This window comes from Cnephaeus nilssonii, assembly GCF_951640355.1.
Source record: "Cnephaeus nilssonii genome assembly, chromosome: 19".
In the NCBI taxonomy this organism is placed as follows: domain Eukaryota; kingdom Metazoa; phylum Chordata; class Mammalia; order Chiroptera; family Vespertilionidae; genus Cnephaeus; species Cnephaeus nilssonii.
Window position 1 is genome coordinate 20,640,279 of NC_137090.1, and position 16,902 is coordinate 20,657,180.

The 16,902-nt window shown below is 38.0% G+C and overlaps 1 protein-coding gene across 3 annotated transcripts in view; it reads left to right on the forward strand.

Moving 5' to 3' along the window:
* NSF (N-ethylmaleimide sensitive factor, vesicle fusing ATPase) overlaps nucleotides 1–16,902 on the forward strand; it is a 121,752-nt gene that overhangs the window by 89,241 nt on the left and 15,609 nt on the right. For all 3 annotated transcript variants that reach the window (XM_079798058.1, XM_079798059.1, XM_079798060.1), the window contains exons 16-17: nucleotides 3,510–3,576; nucleotides 5,567–5,646. In XM_079798058.1, coding sequence (XP_079654184.1) covers nucleotides 3,510–3,576; nucleotides 5,567–5,646 — 147 coding nt within the window. The remainder of the gene's footprint in view (nucleotides 1–3,509; nucleotides 3,577–5,566; nucleotides 5,647–16,902) is intronic.

A 16,902-nucleotide genomic window follows, 5' to 3' on the forward strand; every position in this document is an offset into this window, starting at 1 on the left:
ATTTATAAATATGTATATATATATTTATATCTACACACTGATAATTTTACTTGCTCTACAGGAAACTCCCTGATAAAACTAGGATGATCATACACTACAGTTTGCTTTGAGCAATCCTGGTTTTTACCTGTTGTTCCAGTGTGATTATTAACATCTCTCCCCTTTCAAGTGTCCTGGTTTGCATGATAACTTATGTGATCCCCTAGTGATAACCTCTCCAGCAAGAAAAGGCTTGAGTATCATACTTTCATCTTACTAAATGAGAGGATAAGAATTTAAATTATTTTTTTAAAGAGTCTGTAAGACACAACCATTAGCCTCAGCCCACCGGGCTAACTGTTGTGTTGGCATCATTTGATCTGGAGCAAGCACTGTGTATCTGCTGTATGCTGGTACTGGAGAGAAGTTTGGCACTTCCAGTTGTAATATTCTAGCCAGGCAGTTTGTACAGCTTTACCTTTTTTTCATCTTTTCTTCTAGTATTTCTCCTCCTTTTTGGATTTATCTACATAAAGTTGCAGTAGAACGTCCCAACTTAGTGTGTAAATGTCTCATTTATATTTTAGTCTGGCAGCTAATCCCAGATATTTGCCAGTTGAATCTGAGTATCTTCTTAGTGAAGGCTCTGCTGGGGCCTGGACCAGGAAGCTGAGAAGAGAAGCAGCTGGGAAAATTAGGCAGAAAACATGAATCCAGAGGAAGAGTGATTAGATAAGGAAAACAGTATGTATGAAGTGAATGGGGTGTGTGTATTTAAATTAGAGGGGAGTTGCTACCTGAAGGAGTTTCAGTTGACTGGTCAACTGAAACTGGTCAAGTCACAACTAGAATTGCACTGCCTTTGTCATGGTTAGTATGTTAAGAGTCACCTGTGATTGCTCCTCTCCCCGTGATACTAATTAGTGCATTAAGAGCTATCTGTAAAAAAAAAAAAAAAAAACTACTTTAGCCCTGGCCGGTGTTGCTCAATGGTTAAGAGTGTTGGCCCATGCGCCAAAGGGTCTTGGTTTCAATTCCCAGTCAAGGGCACGTACCTGGGTTGTGGTTCACTCCCTATCCCTGGTCGGGGTGCATGCAAGATGCAACCAGTTGATGTGTCTCTCTCACATGGAAGTTTCTCTCTCTCTCTCTCTCTTCCTCTCTCTCTTTTCTTTTCTCTCTCTCTCTCTCTCTCTCTCTCTCTTCCTCCCACTCTCTTTGAAAAGCAATGGAAAAAATATCCTCAGGTGAGGATTAACAAAAACAAACAAATAAAAAAACCCTACTTTGCATTGAATGACTGCTGTAGGTATTTTTTTCCCTAAAATGTTATAGGTAGCCCATGCAGTCAACTGTGAAGTGATGTGTAATGCTTCATGAATCACAGTATCTAAGTTGGTGAGACTACATAGCAATTTATCATCAGTTTAGACCCAAGCAGTGTTCTCAGTAAGGTCCCTGTGGCCATGTAAACTCTACATTGTTTTTGAGAACGGAGAAGAGCTGATTTGGGGAAAATGTAGAAAGTAGTGTCTCAGGCTCCAGTGGCTCTAATGCACGATATTACAGCTTGACAGATAGAATGAAATACTTGTATCAGAGCCTTCAGTAGAATTCTGAAAAAAATATTTTGAAGAACAAAGCATTATTTTCAGTGACTCCTTGAATCACCTGAGTTTATAGGCTACCACATTGGCTGCAGTATTGGTTCAGTCTTTAAAAAACAGCAAAGAACTATAGGGGAACTGCTTCCAAACTTTTCCATTGTCTCTTCCATTTCTCTTCCGCTTCATCTCTCACCCACCACTCCGCACACACATCACACCAACACTGACCCCCTCCATTTTAATTCTTATTGACTATGTCAGTTCCTGCAGTGCTCCTGAGTTTTCTCACCTCTGCCTCCTAATATCCAGTATACTCTGCTTGGAACATTTTCTTCCCTGTTTTCCACTGGTTGTTCATCCTTCAGATCTCAACTTAATTATCACTTTCTAAATTTAGGAACACAGCATTGACTCCATAAGCCTCTTATCAGTCAGGCTAGGCTAAGTTATGCTGCAATAATAAACAACCCCAAAATCTCAGTGGCTTAATACAACAGAGTTTATTTCTTGCTCATAGTACATGTCCATCATGGTTCAGAGGCAGAGCTCTGCTCATTGTAGTTTCTCAGAGATTCAAGCTAGTAGCAGAGGCTTCATCTCACATGTGATTCCATGATACCCAATCAGGATAAAAGGAGTATGGTCAATCATACAGTGACTCTTATGAACGCTCCTTCCAGAAAACAATACATTTTATCATTTTTAATCTACCTCACAATCCAATGGGGAGACAGATAGCTAAGGAAGAAAGGGTAGAAGGGATTGTGACACAGTGTGGGAAATGACTGAAGGGTATAGAGCAGTGGTCAGCAAACCGCGGCTCGCAAGCCACATGCGGCTCTTTGGCCCCTTGAGTGTGGCTCTTCCACAAAATACCATGGCCTGGCGAGTCTATTTTGAAGAAGTGGCATTAGAAGAAGTTTAAGTTTAAAAAATTTGGCTCTCAAAAGAAATTTCAATTTTTACATAAATGAATTCTCTTATCTGGCTTGTAATTGCTACGTCCTTATCAGGGTATAACTTTTTTTTCTCTTTGAAGTACTTTAGCTGTTTGTCAAAAAATATTCTAAATTTCAAAGTAAGTATATAATTACATTTATTTAATAATAAATTAAATTAAAACATAAGTATGGTTAATCTTAGATTATCTTTACCATTTGCAAGGCTATTAAAGTTATCTCTTTGCCTTCCAACATAAAATTAATTATTTAATTGCATATTTCAAATTGAACTAGCAAGGCTAATCCAGTAATCTAATATGGTAAATTCTCTTAATTATTGCAAATATTTTAAAGACGAAGTATACACAGGTTGTCTTCAAACTTAGTATGAAAAATATTAATGTACTATTATCTTTTGTCAGAGTCTAAAGGTAGAACCAGATCTATCTAGTCCTTTATACCCAACTTCCATTCTCTTGTAAACACTGACCATTATGGTCTGATTTGAGTCGACAAGCTTCTGTTCTTTCAATGTTATTCCTGCTTAAAAGGGTCACAGTTCTTACAGATAATAAAATGACATCCAGTTTTATTCTACATATCCCTTGTGGCTTCATCTGGCTTTTGAGTCACAACACTGAAGTCATGTTCCTGACATAGATAGGAGAGACCTTTGTGATAAACTTGACAAGATTTGTCTGTTCTCAGCATCCCAGGTAGGACATAGCCATGATCTAGTATCATTTTGGGCAAGTCATTTAACTGCTTTGGGTCTCAATTTTTTTCGTTCTTAAAATGAAAGAACTCTTTTAGTTCTAAAATCCTATTATCTTTTAAATTCTAATTTAATGTAGTCTGAAATATTGGTGTTTTACTGTGATTTGTTTAGGTATTGCTCAAGAATTAACAACATTTAATTTTTTTAGAAATTGTCATAATTATGGAGAGCAGTGAGATAATAAGTGGTTTTGCTTCCTTCCAGATCTTCGATGATGCATACAAATCCCAACTCAGTTGTGTAGTTGTGGATGATATTGAGAGACTGCTTGGTGAGTCATTACATTTGCTATTGTACTATCTTTGCCATATTATAGCCAATGTCTCACAGCTTATAAGAGGAAAAATAACAGGTATTTATAAATTATAAGGCAATAGAAATACCTTTCTTTGTCCTATAAGGAAATATAACATTATCTCTTCTCTCTCTAGTTAATGATGGTATTCATGTTAAGTATGCCTTATGACTATAACTCGGTTATAAGTTGTTTTCTTGTAAGGACTCCTGCCTCGTAATATTTTCTATCTTCTACAGAGTTCCCTGCCCATAATAAATGATTAGTAATTTTTGTTGACGGATGTATTTAGTGCCTGTAGCTCAGAGGTTTCACTTATGAACTTGACAGAGCTAATGAAAGTAGGGTTTACGACTAGAGTGAGATAACACTTGGGGCAGAAGCGGCAAGCTTTCTGTTACCTCAGTTTCTGCTCTTATAAAAGAGATATAAAAGGGATATAAAAGACTATATCCCTTCCTTCCTTATCCCATGGAGTAATTGTGAAGACAAAATTTATATATAATAATGTTGAAAACATTCTGAAAGTTAAAAGTACTCTGTGGTAATTTTTAAAAAATATTTATTAAACATTTATATGCATTCTTACAGAATACAGATGTGAATAAGTCCCTGCACTCAAGTCAAAACGTGTAATCTACAAATAAATTCCAGAAAAGTATTATTCTTACATTTTATTTCATTGCATAAATTAGATAACTCTGGAATAAACTTATTATAACAGTGGCTCAGGATGTTGTAATAAACAGTAGAAATTGCACCCACCTAGTGACTTAATAAACCTCTGAAAATACTATCTAACATCTGCCTGATTAATCCCTTCTTCCTTAAGCTATCCACACTGGTGTAGAAATGATTTCAAGTTACCTATGCTGACTACATTTTTCCCATGATTTTCAGACTTGCTTTAGGTCCTCTGTTATTTATTTTTCTGTTTCCTATGGCAATATTTGTTAAAAAGCAAAGCAGGTATATCTGTGAGATCTTTTTAAATTGATAGTTTTATCTAATGACCTGGGTTTTTGGTCTGCTATTTTTAATACATTTTAGCCCAGTTTATAGGATTATTCCTTTAAAAGCTTTTAGGCACATACTCATAGCTCTGTGTAAATTCCTTTATCTAAACACAATTGAAATGTGTGGTCATAGCAACACTACTATGTCAGGAATGTGTGCCCTCTGAGTATATTTTCACTTGTATGAAGTTATTATCTGTACTTGTTTGTTCATTTATTCACCAAGCATTTGCTGAGCCCTTACTGTGCCATAATTAGGTCTCAGAAAAATAAGATGCTGTCTGTCATTATAACATATATTGGCAAAAATTAATGCAAAGTAGAATGTGCTATTGTTCTGGATAATCAGAGAAGGGAAGGAACACTTTTGACTTCAGAGGGCTGATGCCTGAAGGTAGCTCTAAGCACAGGGCATGGGTGCATGTACAATAGGCAGAGAAAGCTAAGGAACTGGCATTGGTGCAAAATCTTGAAGGAATGGTAGAAATTTAAGGGGTAAAAAGTTCTTTTAGCAAGTTCTTTGTTCTTCACCATCTGAGGACCAATCTTAGTGGCTCTAACATCTTTTCAGTTAAATTGAAGTACCTTTCGTACATTATTATTACGTACCATTGCCCCCTCTACCCATTTTCTAGTATGGTGTTTTGTTGCCTGTGTACTTACTGTATTGCCATAGTTTGCAGTAATTTCTTGGAAATGCTTAGTAAATACATTTGCGGGTATTTTTCTCCCTTAAATAAACCTGTCTCTGAATATGTCTATATGAACTCAGAAAAGAGTTGTTATATAATATTTTATGCATTCAAATTATTCAGATATTTGTTTCTTAATATCATTAGTTGCATGACTGTTTCTAGAACTGTGTTTGCTCTTGATGTAAAAAAATATGAATGTTTGGAATATGTGCATATGTGCATCAAATCCCTAAGCATAGTATATTTCTCTTTCAGATTATGTCCCTATTGGCCCTCGATTTTCTAATCTGGTATTACAGGCTCTTCTTGTGTTACTGAAAAAGGCTCCTCCTCAGGTAAAAATAATATAAGGAACATCTTCACAGAGTTTTTCCAGTAAATTGCATATAATGGTACACTCTTTCTATATAAGCAGGTTATAATAAATGCATAAAATTCTTTTGAGGGATTTTGAAAGGTCATCTGGTCTGGCCTTCTGTCTTAAGGTAAATGATTTTCTTAACATTCAGAGAAGTTTTTCATTCCTTTTCTGAAGGTTTCAAAATCTTAGTTTCTGTTAGCATTCTGTTTTGTTTTTTAAGTTCTCCATCATATAACACATCTTTATTCCCTTTCGTTTCCTATGAGAGATTATGATATTAATGTGGAAGGGATTAAATACATGTTCTCATTGTATCCTTTATCATTTCATAGGTTTTCTGAGAATTTTTATTTGGGGAAATGTATTTCCTATAGGCAGATTTTTTTTTTCATTTTTATAGATGAATTTGAGTTGTTTTTCTTATGGCATGTGGCATATTTAAAGAGTGAGTTTATAGCCAGGATCTTGGTTCATGTGGTTACATTTTTACTGATGTGGCTATTGGAGACTGGTGATTTTGATAGCTTAACCCATTTAAAACTAACCTATGAGGGCTGGTTAAATACGTTAATTATGTAGAGGCTGCCAGAGCATGTTTGTCTATAACACGAATTCTCTTGATTGATTCTGTGTGCTGCAACCTTGAAGAAATACCAATCAAAGGCAAATACAAAGGGACTGAGTACTAACTTGAAAAATATCTTAATGTCTGTATGGGAATCTCATATTTGAAATTAGAGACATAGACTATATGGGAAATATTTAATATTAAGCTGGTAAATCTAATTTAAATTGTGTGTGTGTGTTGTATGGGTGTGTTACTCCTAGAGGAAAGGACTTGTCTTGATTTTTTTAGTGTTTTTTTAAAAATTTCTAGAATAGTGAAAATAAACATAACCTACAACAACTTTGAAATTTTATTACATATTTGCATTGTGAAAGGATTTTTAATCATCTTTCCATAAACTAGTATTCCCAGTAATCAGAGTATTACTTATACTTATACTGAAGTTAGAGAAGTAAGAATATTTTTTCCTTCTCTGATTTCTTCAGTAAATATATAAATATATTCAAAGTTGCTAGAATGAAAAGAAATAATCTCAGTATATAAATACATCATATGCCAAAAAATCCTTTTTTATGAAATCAGCATTTTAAAAATTATGAGATTGGGAGAATTTTCCCAGGCATTTAAATGTATTTCTTGTAATATTTAATTTTTTATCTAAAATGAATGTATGGTAAAAATCATTTGGGAGAGAGAAGAATTTTTCAATGGTATTTTTCAAACCGCCCATTCTTTGCATTGTTAAATACTATACACCTAGCTGAGAATTAGCTAATCCAAAATGGATACTAATAGAAATAAACAGGATATACTAACAAATGACCTGCAACTTTTTTTTTAGTCCTCACCCAAAGACACGCTTAGAGGGAGGAAGGGGGAGAGAGAAGGGAGGGGTGGTGGGGAGAGAAAAGAGGAGAGAGAGAGAGAAGAAAGAGAACCATTGACTGGTTACCTTCCATACATACTGCAACTGGGGATCGAACCCACAACCCAAGTATGTGCCCTAATCAGGAATCGTACTAGCATCCTTTCCATGCACAGGATGATGGTCAACCAACTGAGTCACTCTGGCTGGGCACCTGCAACATTTTAAACACTCAGGAATAACTGTTTCTATTTTGTAAAAATAATTGTAAGATTCGTGAGGAAAGAAACATTATCTTATACTCTTCAAAAAAAATTTTTTTTAGTGTACCCTCATTTTGGTGGGATTAATTATTTTACTGTTGCGGTAGTTTATATTTAGCAAGGCATGATTTAAGTGAAAAGATTAAAAAATAAGTAAGGTTCAAATGTCCAATAAGTACATGCAAAGATATTCAGCATCATTAGCCATCAGGAAAATGCAAATAAGTCAGGTAATAACAAGTGCATATAGAGAAATTTGAAACCTTGTACACTGTTGGTGGGATTATAAAATCATGTGGCCTTTGGAAACTGTCTAGCAGTTCCTCAGGAGGTTAAACATAGTTACCATATGACCCAACAATTCTACTTCTAAGTATAGACTCCAAAGAAATGAAAATATATGCCCACACAAAGGCTTGTACATAATGTTCATAGCAGCATTATTCATAACAGCCAAAAAGTGGAAACAACCCAAATGTTCACCAAACAGAATAAAATGTGGTACATACAATGGACTATTATTCATCAATACAGAGAAATGAGTCCTGATACATGTCACAACAGGGCTGAGCCTTGAAAACATTATGCTAAGTGAAAGAAGCCAGTCACAAAAGACCACATATTGTATTATTCTATTTATATGAAATGTCCAGAATTGGCAAATCCATAGGGACAGAAAGGAGATTTGTGAGTGGTTTTCTAGGCCTGGGAGGGGTGGATAGGGAGAATGAGAAGTGACTGCTAATTGGTATAGGCTTTCTTTTTGTGTGATGAAAATGTTCTAAAATTGATTGTGGTGATGATTTCACATATCTCTGGGTATACTAAAAACCATTGAATTGTACACTTTAAATCAGTGAATTGTATTTTATGTAAAATATATCTCAATAAAATGGTCAACGAAAAAAGAAAGTGGTTTCAGAAACCACTTAAGTGATGATTACATAAAGAGCTAGAAGTAAGGAGTGAGCACCCAGCGCACCTGGGCCATCTTGGAGAAATCCTAGAAACAGGAACTGGATCATTAAAAAGGGATGTGGGATGTATTTCTCCTAGGAATGAAAAGGGCATAGGAATACATAGAAATAAAAGATAGATCTGGTCACTTTAGTGATTGGAAATGGCAGGGAATCTCATTTAAGAGAATACCAGCCTATCATTAATCAGAATTTGGTGGCTCTGACCTGGACTACTAGATGACCTCCTGTATAAGTGAATCAGTGGCAGAAGAAATTAATGTTTGAAATATTTCTTGTTGGCGCATATTTAACAAAATGAAAATGTGCTTTCTCTGTATCACCTTGCTTTTTAAAATTAGTTTGTATTCTCTCAGTAAAATAGGAGAAAATTTTCAAGCTGATCCAGTTTCAAGAATATTTGTCATTCTAGAGTAGAAGCATTTAGCTTTTTTAGTTTTTTTTTTAATTAAATATTAAAATATATAAATTTGAGTGATGTAGAAATGCATAGACTGGTAGAAAGCTATTATTTTAATACTGTCAAGAAAACGGAAAGGTTGTGGGCATTTTTCTTTTAAAAAAAGCAACTGTACATGTATACAATAGTGTAATCATATCAGCCACAGAATCCCTAACTTTGCATTTGTTATAATTCCTGCTTTCACACAGAAAGATTGTGTGCATGTTTGCACATGCTCAAATAAAAGAATCCCTTCAGGGGCACTATGTTGTTATGTATCAAGATATTCTCTTTTCTACTTCTCCCCCTCCCCCATTCCCCTGCCTCCTTGTAAATTGGCTTATTAAAACTGGTTCACAAGCCTTCCTTTTTTCCCTTTGTGATTGCTTTGGTCCTGGATTTTCAGTGTAGGACTAAAAATTCAAGTCAGATTTCAGTTACTAGGATAATTTTCTTTTAAAATTTTTCTAAGTAAATGCATAGATTTTTAATGATCTGGTATTCAGTGGATTTGCTTTAAATTTAGCTGGAGAGTTAATTTCATGATTGATTTATTAGCCCTTTGAAAGTATAAAAAGTGGTATCCATAGTTCATGAAGACTGAAAAACATCATCACATTTTGTTTAGCATCTTTTTAAAACCAATTAAAAGCTTTTCTAAAATGGATTGAGCAGGAGAAAATAAAACATGTTCCCTAGGTCTTTATTTCAATCAAGTTTCCCTGTGTTCTGCAGGAGAAGAGATCGAGGGGGGATAGAAAAATTGAAAAGGGCTGTCCCAGCAGGGAGCCACGCCAGAGAAAAGGGCTGCTCTGAGAACTCAGCAGCAGCAGCTAAGAAAGCTCCCAGCCTGCTTCATCTACATGCAGAGTCACACAAGGCATGGGGGTGCTCGCCGTCACCACAGAGGTTTCACATGTGCTTCCCTGCTGATTCCTGTGAAAAGCTAACAATTGGCTTGGAGGGTAAAAGACCACTGCGGTTCACCCTCCCTGAGCTGGACGTACAATTTGTCCAGTGTTAGGAAATGTCCGGCTTAACAGTGAGAGGCTTGAAGACACCCCTCCTCCATGGAGAGTCCTAAAGCCAGCTCTTTTACTTGATGACATTGGGGCTCTTTTCAAGTTTCACAGATTTATGGAAGTTGAGGGGAATGTGCTTTTCACAATCAGGAGGATGAAAGCTTTAGTCTTAATGTCAAGGAAGCTGCAGGAGTGAAGCGGGAAGGCCAGGTAAACCTTCCCGCAACCTGCAGCCCCAGCGACGTTATTGTTTTCCTCACAGATTGCTTCTGGTGCCTTCTTTTTTGAGTGTGGGTGGGAGAGACAGAATAAAGTGCCTGAAAAGGAACTCCTCAGGCTGTAAAGTGACATGATTTCTCAGTTTCCTCAACAAGTATGAGAGTAGGTAAGCCCATTGACTTGACTGCTTTAACACTAGGTTTACTTGACACTTTCAGAAATCAAATTGGAAGACCACATCCATATATACCAGAATAGCCTTGTGATTTATGGAGAACCGTTCCTTGTTCAGTTCAGTGCTTCCTGCCTTTTTCAGATCACGGCATACAGAAAATGATAACATTTGATACTGTGCTTGGGAAAAGGTGTGAGGCCACTCACTGGCCAGAGATGCAGCCTCTCCAGCCTTCCCAAGTGCAGATGAGAATTGGTACCTTAGTCCAGTGGTCGGCAAACTGCGGCTCTGTTTACTAATGAGTTTGCCGACCACTGTCTTAGTCCATCTGAAACTCATAGGCATACCAGTTGGATAACTCTTAGGAAAATGTAAACTTTTACAAAAAAAGATCACTCTAAATTCGTAGCACTATTACTGAAGAACTCAGACCTAACAGAATTTTAGCTAACGTATAAAGTTGTGTTTTTTAAAAAAAATAACTTCCTTGTTGCTCTGGCACCTAGGAATATTACTTAATAAGAAAGAAGTAAAGTTTAGATCTAGGACGGGCATAATGTGTGAACCAAAAGAAACTGTTGGTAAACCCCTAGTGGGAACTGGAGCAGACATACTGTTTCTCCATGGCTTTCGTTTGAACATTACTGCTCTGTAGACAAGATTGCTTTTTATGTAACCCTTATGACATCTTCGTACCCTCTGACTTCAGAGATGTTATTAGGAAGTCTTGGTAATATTAAGCAACTCTTCAAGCTTAGGGTTGCTTTAGCAAAATAAGCAGATAATGGAAGAGACTCCAAATTGTGCAGGCCTAAACATGAGTATCTCCCCATCTATCTGTTCAAAATTAACTCTGGCTAATGACTACAATATGACTCAAGAAGATATATAACCACTTTAGGAAAGAGGTTTAGTCATTTTGCCAGACACATTAATCGCAATCACTGATGTAGTGGTGACTTTTGCATTGGACTTCTTTATTGGGAAAAAAAAAAAAAAAAAAAAAGGAAGATGCTTCACAATTTAGTGGCCTGATTTTTCCATTTACTTAGTAAATGACATGACATGGCTGCTATATTATATATACTAGTAATTCTTTATAAATTACTTTGCTTAGTAGTAGATTGTCTTAAAAAGTTCCCTGTAAATCGAACTCATATATAATATATAGTCATGCACTGCATAACAACTTTTTGGTCTATGATGGACCACATATACCACAGTGGTCCCATCCTATCTAATAAAAAGAGTAATATGCAAATTGACCATCACTCCAACATACAAGATGGCTGCCCCCATGTGGTCAAAGATGGCTGCCCCCATGTGGACACAAGATGGCCAGCAGGGGAGGGCAGTTAGGGGTGACCAGGCTGGCAAAGGAGGGAAGTTGGGGGCGACCGGGCCTGCAGGGAAGGGCAGTTGGTAGGGACCAGGCCTGCAAGGGAAGGCAGTTGGGGGCAATCAAGCCTGCAGGGGAGGGTAGTTAGGGGTGACCAGGCTGGCAGAGGAGGGAAGTTGGGGGCGACTGGGCTTGCAGGAAAGGGCAGTTGGGGGGGACCCAGGCCTGCAGGGGAGAGCAGTTGGGGGAACCAGGCCTGCAGGGGAGGGCAGTTGGGGGGGACCAGGCCTGCAGGGGAGAGCAGTTAGGGGTAACCAGGCCTGCAGGGGAGGGCAGTTAGGGGCAATCAGGCTGGCAGGGAAGCAGTTAGGCATCAATCAGGCTGGCAGGGGAGTGGTTAGGGAGTGATCCAGCTGGCAGGCAAAAGCAGTTAGGGGCAATCAGAAAGGCAGGCAGGCGAGCAGTTGGGAGCCAGCAATTCTGGATTGTGAACGGGCAGTTGGACATCCCTCGAGGGGTCCCAGATTGGAGAGGGTGCAGGCTGGGCTGAGGGACACCCACCCCACCCCTGTGCACGAATTTCATGCACCGGGCCTCTAGTAAGACTATAATGGAGCTGAAAAATTCCTATTGCCTAGTGACATTTTAGCCACCACATAGTAGCAGAGCACATTACTCATATATTTGTACTGATGCTGGTGGAAACAAACCTACCATGCTACTAGCTGTATAAAAGTGTAACACATATAATTATAGTTGTAGGCTTTACCACCTAGGTTTGTGTGAGTATACTCTGCGATGTTCAAGCAATGACAAAATTGCCTAATGATACTTTTCTCAGAATATATTCCCATCGTTAAGTGACACATGACTGTATATGTAGAATAATTTCAAATACATTAAAAAACAGTAAAAGAAATTTGGTGAATGCTTTTATAAAACATGGCTACAGATACTTGCCAAACAAAAACTATGTTTTTAAAATAGGATTTTGTTGGTAGAGCACATCTATAATAGTTATTCATGAATACAAGAAAATTATAAGACATACTAGAGACCTGGTGCATGAAAATTCATGCACTAGAGGGGGGTCCCTCAGCCCGGCCTGCCCCCTCTCACAGTCCAGGAGCCCTCAGAAGTGGGAGGCGACCCAGCAATCAGGGGAATGCAACGCCCTATCACACCTCTGCTGCTGCCACTGCCAGCAGCGCAATCCTCGGGCCAGCCCTGGGCCGCTGGGGGGCTGAGGGGACTGGGGACTCTGAAGGCAGGTGCACAGAGCGGCCGGGCCTGCCTGGGGGTGGGCCCGGCCTTGCCGCGCACCTGCCTCCCTGGCAGGACTGAGGGGACTGGGCGCCACCATCTTGTGGCTGTGGGTGCCACCATCTTTGAGGGCGTGACAGTCAATTAGCATGTTCCCTCCTTATTGGCTATGGGCGCCACCATCTTTGAGGGCAGGGCAATCAATTAGCATATTCCCTCTTTATTGGTTATGGGTGCCACCATCTTTGAGGGCAGGATAGTCAATTAGCATATTCCCCCCTCATCGGCTGTGGGTGCTGCCATCTTTGCGACGGTGTGAGGGTCAATTAGCATATTCCCTCTTTATTATATAGGATATGTCATTTTCAGGTAATTCAGAATTAAATACCTAAATTTTAATCATCAGAGAAATGTTAATGGTTCTTAGACAGAATATGCTCTCAGGATGTCTTTATCTAGCCCGATTGCCTTACATTTATTACTATGACATGACATTAGTGTTAGGAAAGTGCTGATAATAGTATTCCATGGGGCCATGAATCTAGTTATGAGTACCATCTCTGCAGAACTTACTCTTTGTATTGGAGTTGGAGTCAGAAAACCTGAGTTTGAGTCTTAGCTGAGTCATCTTCTGGCTATATAACCTTGACCTTTGTGTCTTCTTCATCTATAACATGGAGATAATTCTCCTGCCTCACCTACCCCATTGTGGAGTGAGATATTTTAGAGTGAAATGCTCTGTAAACATGTGGACTACACAGACATAAGGAATAAAGTTGCTGAAAAGTAGGAGTATGCCATTGTCCATAGAAAATGCCATTTATAAACAACTGGTTTATAGTCTTATCCCAAGATCTTTGAAAAGGGAATGGATGTTTACCCTGCTTGATTTGAATATTCCCATTGGTTGGGCCCAGTGGTTGAAATCTAAGATTCTATTTCTTCCTCTTTTGTTGCTGCTTCTCCATCTCCCATTGCTGAAATTTAGAAGACAAATATTCTGACCTGGGGATTAGGGACCCCAGTTATAAAAGGAAAAATGAAGTAGAGACAAATTTCAGAGCTCATTAGGGTAAGAAGTGGAGGGCTGGCCCACATTGAGAGATTTCTAAGAACACTGCCCATTGCACTTGTCCTCAGCCTCCAGGGACTGGCCCACCTACTTGCTTTATCCCTGCAACCACCTGTTACTTGTAACTTCCCCCTTTCTTCTAACTCATGGTGGAACAGAAGAGCATTTCACAGCTTCTTTCCTACCCTCCTGTCCTCAAGTACACAGATCTTTGGAGATTCCCTAGGGGTTTATCCTACATGGCATGACAGCTATTGGCTAAGAAGAACCAATAAGAGGAACCTTACAAAGGTCCAGAACAATCCATCAATATTCCTGATGGTTATTGAATAAAGATGGAATCAGGCCTTGATCTCTTTAAGTCACTACTTGGTCTAGAACCACTTCATCTACGTCCCCCTCACATTGGGAAATGGAAACCCTCTGTTTTCCTCTCTCTCCCTCTCTCTCCCTCTCTCTCTCCTTCTCTCCCTCCCTTCTTCTCTCCCTCTCTCTTTCCTCCCTCCCTTCCTCCCTCTCCCTTTCTCAACCTATTTGGACTATGTAGATTATATTTGTTGATGGATATTCTGAAGATGGTGGTTCTTAACTACACATAAAACTGGCATTGGCAGTATAAATGGCACAGGAGTTAGAATGCAAAGACTTGAATTCGAATCCAGTTTCTTAATTTCTGAGCCTCACTTTTCTCATTTGTAAAGTAGGAACAATAGTAATATTTAAGTTGGGAGAATTAAACAAGATAAATGTTTATTATAGTTCTTTGTAAACGGCAAAGCACAACTCAGTTATTAGTTTATTATTCACTTCAAAGAAAACTCTGTCTTTCCTCACACACACAAAAAATATCTAAATATCTACTAGTAAAACCAGCAAAGTAGCCAACCCCATCAAAGGAGCTCATCTCCATGGGCTACTGCTAAAGAAGCCAGTCCTAAAAATGTCAGCAAGAAAGAGCATAGCAGCTTTCTTTTTTCCTCTAGCTGCCAGCCATCTTGCTCCTACAGACCCTGCCTTAGCCAGCCCTGGAGCAAGCGGAAGAAGGGGAAAGTTTCTGGAAGAAAAGGGGTAATGATGGGAAGGGAGGATAGGGAGAAATACCAAGTGACAGTGGTCAGATGAAAAGCTCTGGCCACCCAGCTAGTGACCTATTATCTATGTAAACTCAGCCTGTGTCAGCAAATGCCTGCATAACTATCAAATCACCTTGCACTTAATCCTCAGTTATTCTTATAGTGTGATTTCAAAGTTATAAAGAAAAAAAAGATTTCAGTTATAAAAAGAAAAGCAAGTGTTCCATAATTGTCTATTGTGATTGCCTTTATATTAATGGCCTCCAAACTTTCTGACCACATACCCTATTAGTAAAAAAGATTTGAATTCATCTTTTCAATCGTTTAATACATCTATCATTTTATAAGATGATGTTTATTTTAAAACATATACAAAAGATATTTTTTCAAGAATGAAAATAAAAGGCAGTTCTAGTATTTCTCCATCTTAAAGACAACTGCTATGACTTAGATGGTAGAATTGTAGGTGATTTTTTTCTACTTTATTTCCTGTATTTTATAAATTTTCTACAATAAGAATTTATTACTTTATAATCAGGAAAAATAAAAAACAATGTGTATATTATTATTTTAATTTTTAACTTAGCATAACTGTCAAAATTCTTTCATTCCAACCCTTCCAACTAATTTTCTGTGTGACTAACAGAGTTAAGTAACTCTACCTTTGTCTCTAAACTTGTTGATATATAATATCTTTTAACCTTATTTCTTTTTTTAAGGCTGATTTAATTTAAGGTCTGGCCTGTAAGACACCCTGTGGTCCTGAGAGTAAAGTATGAAAGTGCCTAATGGCTCTCACAGTTGTCCTTGGAGACGCACGGCATTCAGCTCAGGGCTGTGCTTCTAGTCTGAACTCATGACAGTTGAATGCCGTGTGACTAAGGTTGACTAAGATAGATGGTAACAGTTATATTAAGTTTCATGGAAGGGAGATAGGAAATTTATTTTCCATCCAAAAATATTTCTTTTGATAGGCAAGTCTGAAATATTACTTTAAGGAATATATGCTTTTGCTAGGATATGCATTTGTTCCACACTACAGAAACATGAAGATGATCAAGACATTTACCTGCCCTCAAAGAGCTCATAATCCAGGACCACATGTTCAGTTGTGCAGTTTGTGCACAAGGTCGAGTGGCAGGATGGGGTAAACATGCAGCCCACACCCTGCTCACCAAGCTGTCCACTCTGGTGTGGGGCTGAAGCTGCCCGGTGTAGGGTTGCCAGACTTAGTAGATACGAATATAGGATGCCCCGTTAAATTCAAGTTTCAGAAAGACATCAAATAATTTAGTACAATCCATTCAGTGTTTGTGACATATACTCTTATAAAATATAAATATAAAGGCAAGCATGGTCCATTTTACCTGAGAAAATCTACAAACATTTCACAAATAGTAGTTCTTGATCTTGGTCTTGAGATTTCTCAGGGCCACTGTGCCATGCTAAGGAGTCCCCGCTCTGCAGCAGTGGGGAGGGATGGCGAAGGGTGTACTGTGCCAGAATCAGCAGACTTGTTATTTATATACTGACTGATTCTTGGGAACTTAAGGATATGTGTCATGTACAGTTACTTATCTTAGACTTCATATGGCATACTCAGTTTCACTGGAGGCAAGAATAGGAATTCATAAGAAATCAAAGGCTTCATTTTCTCCAAGTGACTGAATCTTAACCTCTTTAAATATCAAGTGTTATACTTTAGCCTTATTTTATTTTTTATTGAATTTATTGGGGTGACATTGGTTAATAAAATTATACATTTTAGGTGTACTGTTCTATACTACATCATCTATATAGTGTATTGTGTATTCACCACCACTTTAGCCTTTTTTAACAGGAAAAAATTGCTACATATATCTTGGTGTCTAAAGCAAAGTATTATAAACACTATGTTAATGAATAAGGATCATCATTGCATACCATAATCACATGGGTCAGTTAATACTATG